This window comes from Kryptolebias marmoratus, linkage group LG20 (assembly GCF_001649575.2).
Source record: "Kryptolebias marmoratus isolate JLee-2015 linkage group LG20, ASM164957v2, whole genome shotgun sequence".
In the NCBI taxonomy this organism is placed as follows: domain Eukaryota; kingdom Metazoa; phylum Chordata; class Actinopteri; order Cyprinodontiformes; family Rivulidae; genus Kryptolebias; species Kryptolebias marmoratus.
The window spans coordinates 22506462-22522158 of record NC_051449.1 but is presented as its reverse complement, the minus strand read 5'-3'; the positions used below and the strand labels follow the sequence as shown (position 1 = coordinate 22522158).

General features: G+C 39.4%; 2 protein-coding genes across 3 annotated transcripts in view; both read right to left on the bottom strand.

Annotated features, from left to right (window-relative positions):
• gng12a (guanine nucleotide binding protein (G protein), gamma 12a) overlaps positions 1-2074 on the bottom strand; it is a 47969-nt gene extending 45895 nt beyond the window's left edge. The window contains exon 1 of the mRNA XM_017430792.3: positions 1700-2074. The gene's annotated coding sequence lies outside the window, so the exon portion shown is untranslated. The remainder of the gene's footprint in view (positions 1-1699) is intronic.
• A 1422-nt stretch (positions 2075-3496) lies between these two features.
• Positions 3497-15697, bottom strand: part of wls (Wnt ligand secretion mediator) — a 33497-nt gene continuing 21296 nt past the window's right edge. The window contains exons 6-12 of one of the 2 annotated variants that reach the window (XM_017430778.3): positions 12904-13072; positions 9438-9535; positions 9229-9292; positions 8498-8641; positions 6813-6896; positions 6409-6577; positions 3497-4389 (exon numbers count right to left, since the gene is read on the bottom strand). In XM_017430778.3, the coding sequence (XP_017286267.1) occupies positions 4280-4389; positions 6409-6577; positions 6813-6896; positions 8498-8641; positions 9229-9292; positions 9438-9535; positions 12904-13072 (838 nt within the window). In that variant the 3' untranslated portion in view covers positions 3497-4279. The remainder of the gene's footprint in view (positions 4390-6408; positions 6578-6812; positions 6897-8497; positions 8642-9228; positions 9293-9437; positions 9536-12903; positions 13073-15697) is intronic. The other variant, XM_017430779.3, reaches the window with a different exon arrangement.

The following is a 15697-nucleotide window of genomic DNA, read 5'->3' as shown; positions in this document are numbered from 1 at the left end:
AAAGCAGCGTCATGTCGCAAACCCACACGTAAAGCAGCGTCATGTCGCAAACCCACACGTAAAGCAGCGTCATGTCGCAAAACGGAGGTTCTTCGCAAAATAGTTATTTTTTCTTATTATTTATCACTTATATAAACTGAATGTATGCAAAGCGACAACACTAATACATTCATCGTAGCCTACGTTATGAAATATTTACATGAATCATTGATACAATTATGATAGAGACGATAGAAGAAAATATATCACGATAGACACTTTTCTATCGTCCCCACGATATGTATCGTTATATCGCCCAGCACTAGCCAACACTACAGACGATCAAACACCCAAGCAAAAATATTCCCTTTTGCCTTTGGCAGCAGGTGATAAAAACACGACAAAGCAGACGTTTCTGCACTTGGTTTTCTCCTCTGTCCTCTGAAGTTTGAGGCACTTCCTCTCAACTATGCTGCTCCCTCTTGCAAAATAAAACCTGTGCTACCAAACCAAACCTCCAGCACACAGACAGGGAATGCGCAAAATCCTCAACCTCCAGCGACCCACTCACGCTGATGGCCGTGGAGGGGAGGCTTTGATGGTGCTGAATGGAGTACTAATGAGTTGGCCTTATCAATGGCTGCTCTGTATTCTGTCCTCCTAGCGGCTGCAGGACGTGAACAGAGCTGTTGATGCCACATGTAAACATATCAGCCTCTTCCCTGTGTGGCCTCCACCTCAGCCATCACACCAGGATGGAAGGGATGGAGTTCCAGCCATTTTGGTCAAACCTTGTAAATGACATGCGACATTGCAGGGTCTCTCAGCGCTCAGAGTACATGTTGAGAACAACTCAGCTATGACCACATCAAACTTTAGCTCAGCATCTGTAAACCTGACCGAGTTACAGCCATTTTTGTGTTGGCTAAGGTCAGTTAGCTGTGGTGGACATCTTGAATTGCGTGGACTCCAAAAAGTGAACAGTTGTAGATGTTCATCCAGTGATTGCTTTCTGAGAGTCTCATTCAAATCTCCCCAGTGGTTCATGAGATATTTTGCTAACAGACAGACAGAGATGACTAACAGTTAACGCAAAAGTTTCAAGAACAGATCTTGCAAGATCAATTATTTGTAAAATTATCTGAGTTATAGGCATGTTTGTGCTGCTACGGTCGCTTACCTGTGGCAGCCATTTTGAATTGGACTAACTCTAAAAGTTAATCACCTGTAGGAGTGAACCAGGTGATTGTTTTCTGAAAGTCTCATTCAAATCCAACCAGAGGCTCGTTAGATATTTTTGCTAACAGACGGACAGGGTTGACACCAACGTTTAAATATTGAAGATATTTTGCTAACACGAAGGCAGAAACATGAAACATCTGCAGCTGTGCCTCTCGGACTGATTTAAAAAAAAAATCCGTCCCTCGGTGTTAGATGGAGGCGGAGCCCGCGGGCAGAGCAGGACAAGGCCCGGCCAGCTGCACACTGTCACCTGTTGGGGACCACATCCAGAAGGCGCCCCAGCGCTGGGTGTACCCGCTCAGGTGTACCCGCTCAGGTGTGCCGTGTAAGTGTTGTACAAACCCAGAGAGCAGAAGGAAGCCGACAGCGGGCATTAAACGTGTCGGATTACAGCACACTGACACCAACTGTTGCTTCAGCTGAAAGCGCCCCGATGTCCGCTGCTTATGTTCACTTCTGTCGGTATATGCCGTCTTACCTGGCCGGTGAAATGTAGTCAGGTCTGGTTATTTCTTGTCACTGAAGGCAGACTATCCGTCAACAGAATGGGAGGAGACCTCTCCTGTAGGAACCAGCGCTGTGGTTTGGACCGTAGAGACTGCAGGAAAAAAACCACCTGTACACGGACCTCTTCGACTTCAGCAGCCGCCAAAAGAGCTCACTTTCTTCCAGCTGTCGGTTTCGGTGTTTAATTGGCGACTACTTTGTTTTTAAAATCTTCGCCAGTCTGCCCAATCTCGCCTTTCCTTTTCCTCCCCCACTTGGACGAAAAATGCCGAATTTTGTCGGGAGGACAGAGGCGGATCAACACGAAACACAAGCGGACGTTAACTAGCATCAAGCTAGCTGCTGGAGCATCAGATGTTGTATGCTAGTTCCGGGGGCTTTCAAAATAAAACTGAGGTTGAAAAACAATAAGAGAAATAATTATAATAAAAACAACAAAAAAAATAAAATAGCTCAGAGCCAAAGCCATCTTATGAAAGCTCATTTTCGCTATTGTGACGATCATAATGAAAGATTCTCTAAATTATAATTACGAGATACCATTACCTTAAAGTGATGATCTCAAAATATAGAAGTGCTAAATCCAAAACAGGGTAAAAAAATAAACTGGATTTGTTTGTTTTTTACCATTCTATGGATTTACCAAGTCCTGGATGACTGAGAATCTATACCAGCACATAGAGGTGGTAAGTCATAATTTAAATATTTTAACATTTAAGAGTTTTTTATTTGCTCAAAGTGGCAAAATGGACTTTCATATATCAAATCTTAAAGTGCAGAACAAAAATGAACTTGGAAAACAGATATATAAATTTATTTGCAGTAAAGTGCACCTACAAATACAAATGATGTACTATCACACACACTTATCCAGTCCTTTCTTTAAGATATTTTACACTCATTAAACACCATTTTTTAGGTGTTTTATCCTTCAGCACTCTGCATGCTTCTGTTCTATAATAAATAATAAATGTTTTCAAATCTCTTTTCCGGTCTAAGCAGCTTCTCAACTAAACTTGACAAATCAGAGTAAAGGGACATCTGTCTTGTTGTTCTGCTCTGAGCCTTGAGGGGGCGCACTGTCCCCACAGAAACATCTGCTCCTCTCAGACATAAGCTTTAAAAACAGTTTGGTAATAAATGGTTTATGCTATTTTTTTCTCTGATTATTTCTAAAAAAATGTTCAGCATGTTCACCACAATAATCCTATTTCTGCCACTAAAAAGAAACAACTAGTATTACTTATGAAAATTGGCACAATTTGACAATTTCTTTACTAGTGAAAATGGGCTTCAGATGTGATAACATGTTTCTGTCGGGTTTCTAAGAACCAGTCACTCATAAATAATACCATAATACCAAATAAATGCAATTAAATACATGAATAAATATGCTATATATTTTAGACAGCATCTATAGGATGAATATCATGACCTAATGCTCATCTTTTAAACGGCTGTAAGATAATAACTGGTCCCAGATTTACAAAACTTAATCTACAAATATTATAGAATTTTAAACATGCAACACTGATCAAATCTTATACATTTTTCATAAATTCTTGATGTATTTGTACATGCATGTCATCCAATCAGATGGTCCTCAGCACCATCTGCACCCCTACTTCCCATGCCCTTGACAGTAGTGCAGGTAACATCCCTATAAACCTTTTGCTGAAAAAGTTAAATGCTTAGACACATAGCAACATCAACATCCCCACATTTCTGTGGGTTTATTTCTCCTTGTTAAAGTGAAGATACAGAAGCATTAAAGGTAAATGTTTTTATTTAAATTAGCATACAAAGGGGAAAAAAACTAAACCATGTGTAGTCAACTAGTCAACTTTAAAAATATTGCTTCATGCATATAGTTTGTGAAGCTAAAAACAAAGCCACTGTAAAAAATAATAATAGATAAACAATGTAACACAATAAATGCACAGTGTGCATTTCCCAAAGTGGCTGTGTTCTGAACATTTTCCCCAGTGATACAAGTAAAGAAAGAAAGTGGCAGCAGCACTTCACATCATATACTTTTTATGACTGTATTTGTGACAGGTTCTAAGGCCTCCAATAAAAATACAACATAATAAAACAGGACAAATGAAGCATGTGGCTGATTCATCATGATTCAGTGAACTTTCACTAAACAAACTGGACTTAAACAGGAGCGTGTTGGCTGCTACATGTAACTTCTAACCAAGTGGTTCTCTTCCACTTAAATCTCTTTATTATCCAGCTTTTCAGTACCTAACTTGGAGTAAAAGGTGTCGAACAACATTTACAAACAGCATAAAATATGAAATGTGATATGAAAGTCCCCTGTGAAATGAAAAGGACCGATAGGAGTGTTGATATTCTGATTTACAAGAACAATAAGGACTTTGGAAACAGGGTGCCACGCAAACAAGCTCATGCTTTGTTGCTCGAGAGCGCAGCAGCCGTAAACTGTAACTGATAAATGCAGTTTTAGGAACAGGATAATGAAGAGGAAAGCCAGTTTTGTTCTATTGATATCATTGGAGCAGTAGTGAGAATATGGACGTAGCATCTATTCCTGGGCCTCTTTGCCACTCATTTTGTAGATCTCAGTAGGACCATCTACATGGGTGATGGTGGTGGTCAGCTGGATGTCCTCTCCGCTGTTTGCTCCAGCATCACCTGCACAGATTGATTTTAACAGTTAATGCCAAAATTTTAAGCGATGGTGTTTTGCAATGGCTAGCGCTCTGAGTACGTGTTGAGGAGGACTCTCAACTACTACCACACCAGATTTTAGCTCAATATCTGTTAAACTGGCTGAGTTATTGCTTTTTATATATTTCCTAGGGTCAGATGGCTGTGGCGGCCATTTTTAATAAGGTTGCCTGCAAAAGTTATTCATGGTTTACTTTCTGACAGTTTTCATAAAATCCAGTAGTTCTTGAGATATTTCACTAACAGACAGACAGGGAGGTAGCCAGGGACAAGGACTGCAGATTAGTCGATGGCTAGAATCCTGTTTGTGGGCAGACAGAATAATAGATGAACAAACAAACAACAGATTAATTTCATCAGTATGTAACAGAGATATTTTGTTAACAAATGACCGCAGACAGACACACATGGGGGGAAACAATATTTAACCAAAATATCTGCATAAATCCAAATATTTCCTGATCTAACAAGTCATGAATAGCATGACATGAGCATGTCAGAATCTGCTGTGAGGGGAGCCTAAACAAAGTTTTAATCTTCTTTCAGAAAATCAACTTCTTTTCAGGACTAGACTAAGCCTAGGACTATTATACACCTGGACCCAGAAAGTAGAATCTAGGACAAGCCCTAATCTCTGTTTGGGAAACGGCCCTGAGGTCTTTAAGGCTGCCGCCCCTGTGTGAACTGCTGCTGGTCTGTTGCACATCAAGTTGCTTCATCTGATTTGAATTAGCACAGAAACTTCCAGCTCCCTCAAACAGGAGTGGTATTTAGAAAGTGCTGCCCCTCCCATGAGGGCCTGATGCAGTTCAAACCCTGAAGCCAGAACTTCAAACCCTTTTTTCCCTCCCTCTCCCTCCCTCCCTCTCTCTCGTTTCTGACAGGAGATGGATGGATGGTGTTCATTCTTTCTTCACACTTCTCCCCATCTCCTCTCTTCTCACTCCTCTCTCCCTGGAAGCCAGCCCGGTGTCCATTAGAATCACTGTCTTGGGCCAAAGAGACCGTTCTCTCCCCTGGGAATCTGGGTCCTTCTCAGTCATCCCCCCTCCTCCCCCTCCTCTGCCCCACTCAAAAACCTTGGATGAATAAGCCCCTCTAGAGCAGAAGACAGTCGCTAACAGAGCAAGCTGAGAGCTAAAAAGGGTTTAAATGAAAGGTAAACAATTTACTTTCTCACAGTGAGGACAAATGTTGGGTCATTATAAATTCACTTCTTTTTTTTTTTAACTTACAACCACGACTGTTATCACCTAGTGCCAAAGGAGAAAGGACGAGAATGCTAACCCCATGGTTGTGTGCCTGTTTGCAAAATATCTCATGAACCACTGGACAGATTTTAATGAAATTTCAGAAAGTAATCACTGGATGCACCTCTACAGCTGACTAACTTTTGGAGTGGATCCAATTCAAGATGGCCACTAAAATGGCCAGGCAAAAGCAGCCATAATTCTGTCAATTTTAGTAATACTGAGCTAAAATTTGGCGCGGTACTCACTGAGCATTATCCCCAACACATATTCTGAACGCTACACATTGGACAATTTGTCATTGTAAGACTTTTCAATTATTCTTTTGAGTCAAACCTGTATGTTCTGTTAGCAAAACATATCATGATCCATCAACCAGATTTTAATAAAGCTTCAGAACATTTTTAGATCTACTTGTACAACTGATTAACCTCTGGAGTTCAAGATGGCAGTCACAGCTTATCAACCATACCTAGTACAAAATGGCTATAATTTAGTCAAATTTACCAATATTCTCCAGAAGTTTGATTTGGCAGTAGCTGAAAGTGATCCTCAATGCGTACTTCGAGCTCTAACAGATCAGATAATACTGAATGAGCTCACGCACATTTTATTTACTAGGTTTAACCAAACAGCTAGAACTCCATCCCTTCTCAGGATCTCAGTTTAAAACTCTGGCATAGAAGGCTGTACAAGAGTCTCTTTTTCAATGTTAGTAGGAATGCATAATTACCAGTGATGCACTGACCACTTGACTGCTCGTCTCCGTAGCGTTTGTGAGAAGGTGCGTAGAGGAACATGATGGCAAAGACGTACAGATTCCACATGCCATAGATGCCCGTGAAGAAGGCGCTGCTCACCTGCACCGTGTGATCGCCCCAGTGCCAGTGACCCTCGTTGACCTGGACATGGGGAAAAAATGAAGAAAGTACTCACAAAGTTTCTCTTGGAAGGAGACTTTCACAAGAGGCTGCTTTGTATGTTTTTAAAGCTAAAAGTTTTTTTATTTTTTTAAATCAGTGACAGCTATTAGAATTAACTGGATTTCACAGAGCAGGTGCTTATACTCCATGAGTACATTTTGAAATATGAAAAAATATGAACAAAAGTTCAAACCCCAGTGTGATTGAGACTGACCTGGCTGATGATGAAGAAGATGACAGTCATGGCAGCACAGAGCAGAGTGACCAGCATCAGGAACTTGAACCGGAAAATTAGACCCTAAAAATGGACAAAAATGGGTCCACTTATTACCAAACAACTAATAAAAAGAGGCAGTGATCCAGTGATTGTTTATGGTGATATTCAGTTTCAGAACTGCTATTTCACCAAACCAGTTAATGACAATTCATCGGTTTGACATAAAAAAAAACTGAACAGAAGTACAACAACTTATCAGGGCACCCAGATGGAAAAAAATGATTTTTTTTTATTTGTCATTTCTAAGTTTTGAGATGAAAGTCCTCACATTAAAAGTCAAAATGTTGAAACTAAAGGCAAAATACTATTTTAGGAATAAAGTTAAATAGATTAAAATAAAGTTGTTATTTTGAGATTAAAAGGGAAATCAAAACCCAAATCATCACCTGTGTGCCTTTTTAATGCAACACTGTTTTGTAACAAACATTTGCAACAAGCTACAAGACTTACCAGCTAAGGACAGTGGCCCTCCAGGGCAACGATTTGACACCACTGCTTTAAAATTATAAATATACTCTAAATAAATATAAATAAAACAACTTGTTTCCCTTGGCATTTCAGGTGACTCTACAATATATTAACATAAAATTTCATTTTAGTTTATTGTAATACTTGTAAATAAATCAAAATTACAGCCTTAATCATAAATGAAAACGTTTTTTAAAAAAAAACTGATTACAAATTACAAAAGTTGAACATTTTTGTCCCGAGTTCAGGAAAGAGCCATTACAAATTACTGCATAAATTTAATTCACTGACTTATTTTTATCTGATGTTTTAAAGTTGCTTTATCTTAAATACCATGACACATTTTTTATTTATCCATATTGTTTTCATCCTTCAGTGGGTGAAAAAAAACAGACCTATGAACGATGTTTTTTGGCATTCAGCAATAAAGGAGAGCGTGAATATCCCCATCACCCTAAGACTCAGTCAATGCACCACATTTACAATAGAGGTTGAGTTTGGCATTTCAATCCTTAAATTTTACCGCAAACTATGTGTTCCCTATTCTCTGAATCAGAAAGGTGCAGCTAATGTTCAGTAGGAAAAAATAAAGCATGAACTGTGCAACACATCAGAATGGAGCCGTTAACGTTTTTGATAGAGTCTGTTAAACAGTTCATATTAAATTACATTCACCAGTAGTTCCTTGTACATTAGAGAATATTTAATTACGGTATTACAATATGCATTTGGTTTTGTGAAGGTATTTGTACATTATCTGACAGCTGCAGTAAAATTTTTAATAACTTTGATCTATTTTGAGTAGTAAAGCACCAAATAATGTATGAAACGCTGGTCTTCCTTGTGAAGGCCCACACTTCTAAACTAAAGTAAAAAGTTCAAATTAATGTAACAACAGAAACCAGTCACACTTCCTGTTATCTCTTAGAGTTTTAGGCTTTGTCGAGCCAGGCTAGGGAAACTAAGCCCAGCTATGCTGAACCTGCTTCATAGTACAACCCTCATCTGGAGACAGCTGCGGAGCCCTGGCTAATAACTTCCTATATCTATATAGAGATAAATAGTGCCTTACAACAATCAAGATAAAGCAAAAACAGGCAAAAATGTGTCTAGCTTGAAAATAAAAAACAGTGATAAATGAAGTCAAGGCACACCTCATAATGCAGACGTCTGGCCTTTGACATGGCAGGCAGGGACGTCCTCTTTCCACTGATGTTGCGGAAGACTTGAAACACCATGAAACAGAGGAAGAGGAAGTAAAGACAGGCACAGATTCCTGCCACAATTATGAAGGACATCTGAGGAACAGCCGGTCAAAGAAATAAAACAAACAAAACAACAATGGACCTGAAGGATTCTTTCAAAGTATTTGTACTCACTTTTCTGCTCTAAGCAACAATACATTTCAAATTATTTTACCAGTTATTTAGACAACAGCTGAATCGTGTCAATAGTAAAATCTGCCCTAAGGTCTCCAAAACAAGAGATAAAGAGATAAGAGGAGACAACTATGGAAAAAACAGCACAAAGGGGGACAAAAAGAAGCTGTGATGCAACATGTAGTGGTGTTACACGTGGCACCTTTGAATTATTTCTTATCCTAATAACCTAGATAATCTTAAATTTAGTTTTTAACTTCTGCTGGTGCATAACATAGCTAATGAAAACTGAAAAGACTAAAAGTGTAAATAAAAAGTCAGCACAAAGCAAGACGGAGCACTTCTTCTTGACTCAACAGGAATAAATAAGGAACATGATTACTGGCTGCCAACCAAAAATATTTCAACACACACACGTCCTACTCAGTCGTAAAATACTGAATGATCAGAATCAGATAAACTGTTGTGCTGATGCTGCTGGTAAATATTGTTTATTAAAAGGATACAGCAAGCTCGGTTCCTACATCTGAGGCCCAGATGCTGTAGAAGGGGTTAGTCAGCTGGACACCTCTGGAGAGGAAAAAAAGAAAAACACTACGTCACAAAAATGATGTCTTTTAACATAACACACACAGGTGACAATGATGTAAATAATGAAGATAGAATAATAGTTCATGTAAATTTGCTGCTTTAGAAAAAAGAAAACCCAGTTCACCTCTCACACATGTCGAAGATGAAGAGGCAGAAGGAGCCAAACACGATGGGTCCAACCTGCTTCCAGTAGACGGAGAAACGGTTCCTCTCCGTCTGGTCCTGAGCAGGAGGCAAGAAATGAAAAAGGCTGGATAAATCCCACTGTGACACAAAAATCCATTTTCTACTTCTCATCAGTGGGTCACTGGTTCTACAGGAGCATGTGAGGCTTAATGCTGAAGACACAGATGTAACCAGAATTGATTATTCTGCTATTACCTATAGACCTGTGATACTAAAAGACTGTCTGGACTGATCACAGAACACCAGGGTGTGAAGAAGAAAATTTTATGAATCTGACTAAACTCAACTTCTATCAGCAGTGGCCTGAAAAACTAAACTGAAGTGCCAACCTCTTTAGCTCTTTGACAGACTGATGGTGTGATCTGATACAGATGACCTTTGACCTTGAAATTTCTAATCTCTTTGGAAGTTGTTTGGGACTTTGGGAGGTTGTCTCCAGTCCTGTGGACCTTAACCTTCTGAATAATCTGAGCAGCTGTAGTCTCAGGAACATCAAATTCAAAAATACTTTATTAATCCCAAAGGGAAATTAAATGTTGTTGTAGCTCATTGTCCTGGTTTTGTTAAAGAGTTGTTATAGATGCTGATGGCTGTCGGCAGGAAGGGTCTCTTGTAGCGGTCTGTCCCGATTTGTCCTCCGACCTCGGTCCTGGTGTCCTCAAAGAACCCCACCAGGTGAGCCTCGCTGGCCTCCTGCGGAGCCATGATGGCCGAGCTTTGGAAGCACAGATTGGTCTTGAAGTCCTGGGCGATCTCCCGGACCAGGTGCTAGAAGGGCAGCTTCTGGATGAGCAGCTCGGTGGACTTCTGGTAGTGGTGGATCTCCCTGAGAGCCACGGTCCCGGGCCTGTAGAGATGAGTGGCCGGTGTGTTCCTGCTGGCAGCTTTGGTGGCAAGCTGCTTCCTGGGAGCTTTATCTCCGGTGGATTTATGGGCGGTCTGCTTGGTTTTGACCATGACTGGAGTTCAGGGTTCTTCACATTTAACACTTGTTGTCATGGTGACGCATCATAACAAAATGTCCAAAAATAAAAAGGCTTTAGTAAAAATCCTTCCAGCTGCACAGCATCCGATACCAGAGGAAGTAATCATCCAAAAAAAGTGATTTACATCAAGAAAAAGAGAGGAATAAAGTTTTCAAAAGCAATATCCTAGAATGAATGGAACAGAGCTACTCCAACATGCAGCCACCATGAGCGGCGCAATTCCAGCTGCTCTGAGATGGTCTTAGTCTTTATAAGACACACCTGGGTTTAACATGTCCCTGTGGTCAAATTATTTTCACTTTTTTTCTAGGAGTACTATCATTTTTGTAATTAGTTTGTTTTTTAAAATAATTCTGATCAACCACAATTCAAAAGCAGTGTCTGACTTTCATTACCTAATTTTCTGTCTTTTTTTTTTCTTATTACTACTTTTGTTAGTTTCAAATTATTTCAGTGACCTTTGCTTGTTTTTCTTCTTTAAAAAAAAAGTTTAGAAACAAATGTATCTGTATCTGTATTAAAACAGTAACACACTAAAACAGTGTTTGAACTTTCTGTGCCATTACTGCAATTCAAAGCTCTTCAAGTAGCAGAACAATAATCTGTGGATTATTGACCTTTACTGCAATAATCATGCTAAACGCTAACAAAAATGTTAACAGCAGTTGGGGGGAAAAAAGTTCTGAAATCACTTTGTCATTCATTTAGGTAAAATAAAATTAATTTTGTAACATATCCTTTCCTCCTATTAAATATAATTAATGACTGCTCACAGCAGGGAGGCTCATTAAATTACAGAGGAGAAATGTCCTCCACTTCGTCCTCCTTCAAAAAGCCACGCCCCCCTTTGGGTGAAAAAGTGTAAAACCGCTGGTGACAAACTGGAAATAACAAGGTTCTGAAAATAAACAATAATAAAGATGTTTAAAAAAATCAGTCTACTAACAATGATATTTTTGTTTGGAGGATCTGTGGCTTTAGTCCAGCTGCAGGGAGGATGTCATGGTTAACTGTGGGAGATGCTTTGTTCCGTTATTATCTCCATGTTTATGGGTCATCACTTCATCAAAATGAATAAATAAAAATCAGTTGTGTGGATGTCAGTTACTATTATTAAAGTAGGATTTGACTCATTTTGAAGTAACTACAAACCATGCCATTGTTATTTTTCACTAACATTTAAACACTTCTGAAGCTACAACCAGTTAGCATGCTGCATAAAATTAATTTAATAAGTTTTGGACAAACAACAAAAATAGCTACATAAAGCAGCCTAATAAAGAAGAAAGCAGTAAGTGTACATTTACTATCTGCATATGGTATGTCAGGCCACTGGGTGGTGTCATTTGTCCAGTCTCATGAACTATCAGTGTTTCTACATAAGATTAGAGATTGTTGATTGGCAGTGACAATAAATATATGACAGCTCCGATTATTTGATCACTTAAAAGCTTCAAAGCAATGTTGCCTTATTGTGGATTCAGCCCTATTATTTTCCTGTTTTTCCTGCAGTCTAACTACTGCAAACTTTGCGCTATTTAAGACATTCATATTAAAACTTTCAGGGGCAGTGGTAGCTTGGTGGTCAGTGCCGCAGTCTTGTAATCCTAAGGCTGCGGGTTCAAGCCCAGGTTGCAGCAGGAAGGGCATCCAGGCCAAATCTTTCGTGCGAGTTTACTCGTGGTGACCCTTGAAGGGAGCAGCCAAAAACACATCAGAAGTTTCAGCTAATTCAGGAGATAAGTGCTATGACCTTTGGCTTTTGTAAGTTTTATACTTTTTAAAATATATACCTTTATTTACAAATGTTTTCCCCATACATTGAGATGTATTTAAAATCATTGTTGTCTTTGAAATCCACTTCAAAAACTGGCTCCATTTTTGTCTTCTTAAGTTACTTTTAGTTCTTGGCTACCATTCTGCCACTTCTAGCTATTAGCTAGCCTTTTCCTACATTTAGCTAGCATTTTGCTACTTTTAGCTTTTAGCTAGCATTTTGCTACTTTTAGCTTTTAGCTAGCATTTGCTACTTTTAGCGAGTGTGCCATTTCTTTTAGCTTCAACAACTCAGTTTTAGTTTCTTCCATATATTTCAGCAGTCATTCAGCACTCAGCATTCATACTGCATTATCACAGAAAATGTGATTTCTCTAGTTTAACGCGGTTTTATTAGCAAACATCAGGAGCTAAGTTTATTGCTAATCAAAGCGTGTTTCACCCAGAAAGGGGTGGGAGCACAGAGGCTTCATATCCAGATGTGTTGCTCCACTTTATAAACTGTATAAATAATAAGATGGTGTTACCTTAGTTTGATGTTTGCAGACTGTCATGGCTGCAGTTAAGTTCCAAAGCTGAATTAACCATTTACAGTATTTTGCTCAAACAAAAAGAATACAACTTGATTTAAGATTACAGTACCATGAGATGTTCACCGCAGAAAATGATCCAGAAGGACAGCAGCATGGAGTAGAAGATGCCCTGTCTGATGTCCCCAAAAAGAAGCATCCAGGTCCAGTTAAAGCCGACAGAGAACCACTCCACTGGCATGTTGATGAATGTCATGGAGATGCCCAAAGCAAAGATTACCCTAAGAAAAAAATAAATAAACATTTATGCTAGTGGAATGTTCACTGATGAGACTACAGGTTACAACATCAGAAAAACTAGAGACCATTTCACTTCTCAGCTTGTTTTATTTCAAGGAAAAGTGGGAGGTTTTATAAAAAGTTTGTGCTCTCACAGTTCTTCAAGATGACAAACATTTTTAAAATATAAAATTTGAAGCAAATACAGATTTAGCCACTCAAGACACACCGCATCTGTGAAGTCATACTGCAGTAAGTTATCCAGGGCAGGGCCTGGAATCGTCCTGCTGAAATGACCAGAGACATCCAGCAACATGTTGATCGAAATCGTAATGTTCCCAAATGTTTACATCTGTGCATCAGTTATTTCTTCATACTAATGCAAACCATGTATCACAGTGATGCATCACAAAACCATAAGAGATGCTGGTTTATGTACCTTTCACAAATACCTGACTAAATAATCTCATCAATAACGACTTGTGTGTCCACAGGACATGTGTCCATCTTTCAGGTCTGCTTGGAGCTACAAAACGTTTTAAAATGTATTACTGATTTTTCAAATGAAGATTGTCCCAATTGTTATCTCAACCAACGTTTTTGTTGAATGTCTATTTAAAAATCAATCCTGACACCATCATCTGTCACCAATTTCTGATTGCAAACTCTTTCAGAACAGCTGAAAAGCGAGTCAATGCCTGGGAATGATTCATTCTCCTGTAATGACACATTACAATCCCTCTCTGCAGTCTTATTAGCTTATGTACTTCACAAGGTTTATTACTGTAAGCAATTCAAGCCTTGTCTACACAGAAACATTTTCCCCCAAAACAATCTTTTTATTTGTCATTTCTGAAAGGATCCTTGTAAACATGGCATCATTTCTAGAAATGATGCCATGTTTTATCCACACAAACACAGAAAATGACAAAATACTGTAGTAGCTATGACAGGCCTGTATGTGGTGCTGTAACAAAAATACACCAAAAACAGGAAACAAAGGATGGAGCGTGTACATAAAGCTCATCCACTGAGCAAAAAATGTAAACAAGAGGAAAAGAGGATGCCCCTGGGTTAGGTTAGATTAGAAGCGAGGCTATGATATTGTTTTCAAAACAATACTGTTTTGGGGCTCCTACATCAATAAAAAAACTTTTGTCTATTAAAAAAAAAAGTTCCTGTGTGAACGAGGACTCAGCCACATAGAACTCCCTGTCACATCTGCCTTCTAAGTTTTGTGAACTCTGAGGTTTCCAATTCTGATACGTCTGTGGGCCAGCATGACAGGAGACTTTGCTGAAGCTTTTACAGCATGAAAAAATCATCTACTGCCCACAAATAGGGTTTGACAAGTCACACTTTCTAAGAGCTTGCTGGTCATCTGGGAGTAAGAGCCCTGAGCTGGAAAAAACAGAGGGAACGAGAGAGACTGTGTGAGTGTTCACACATGTGCAGCATGTGTCTGAGTACCAGCCTGTAGTACCAGCCTGTCACGCTTCACCAGGCACTTCCTGCGGTGCAGATCACTGCCTCTTTACTGATCCATCATCGCAGCACGGCAGGAGGTTACACAAACACGACGTCAGATCAGCATGGCTTCTAAACTAGTCGTTCCAGGCAAAAGAACTCAATGTTTAGATTTAATTTTCCACAATTTGGTTGAGGATTTACACCAATTTCTGATATTTTGTGTTTTAGCTCATGCTGCATCCTTCATTTCAGCCTCTGCATTTTCAGTTATGAGGGTGAAAAAAAGCAGTGACATATTTTGATAGATATGGTTGACATAATTGGTAGGAGTCCAGAGATTAAAGACATTTATCAGTGAACATGTTGCGCATTAGCAATTGAGTGAGCAAGCTGTGCCGACAAGAGGTAGTTTAGTGGTGTCCTATCCTGGTCCTGGAGGGCCACTATCCTGCATGTTTTAGTTGTTTCCCTGCTCTTCCGGTTCTGCTGAAGTCTGTTAATCACTCATTCATTTAAATCAGGTGTGTAAAAGCGGGGAAAATCTAAAACCAGGATTGGACACCACTGGTGTAGTTGCTGAAAAAAATAAAATGCCAAATGCACAATACATCCTGCAATCCCCCATCAAACAATAGGTGTCACTAGAGAGAAAATGCAGACATGGCAGAAGTAGAAAAAGGAGTGTGTGTACAGGACGTCTATTCTTCTTACACAAAGGTAACTACAGCTTTAATTTTTTCACGCACAGCCATAAATAAATTCTCAGCGGTTTTCAAAGAAATACTGTTGCCATTTCCGGATATCCTGATTTACTATATAGTTGTATTATCGCCCAACACAAACACTAAATCCAACTATTATTCTGATTCCTTTCTGGTAAATCATTCATTTCTCATTAAATCACCTTTGATGGGGGGACTTCCGGAAGCAAATGGAGTAGACGGCTGCGTCAGAGCCTCTCTCTCACCTTAGCATCGAAAACTCCCGTTCAGAACTCGCTAATATGCTCGCTATCTCGACAAAATAACATATGAACGGGAGGAGAAACACATCGAGCCACAAAAAATCTATAAAAATGCCTAAAACTCAGGATAAAGGTACTCCGGTCGCGAAAGCTAACACGCGCTCGAATCAAGCTAACGACAACGTGGCTAGTG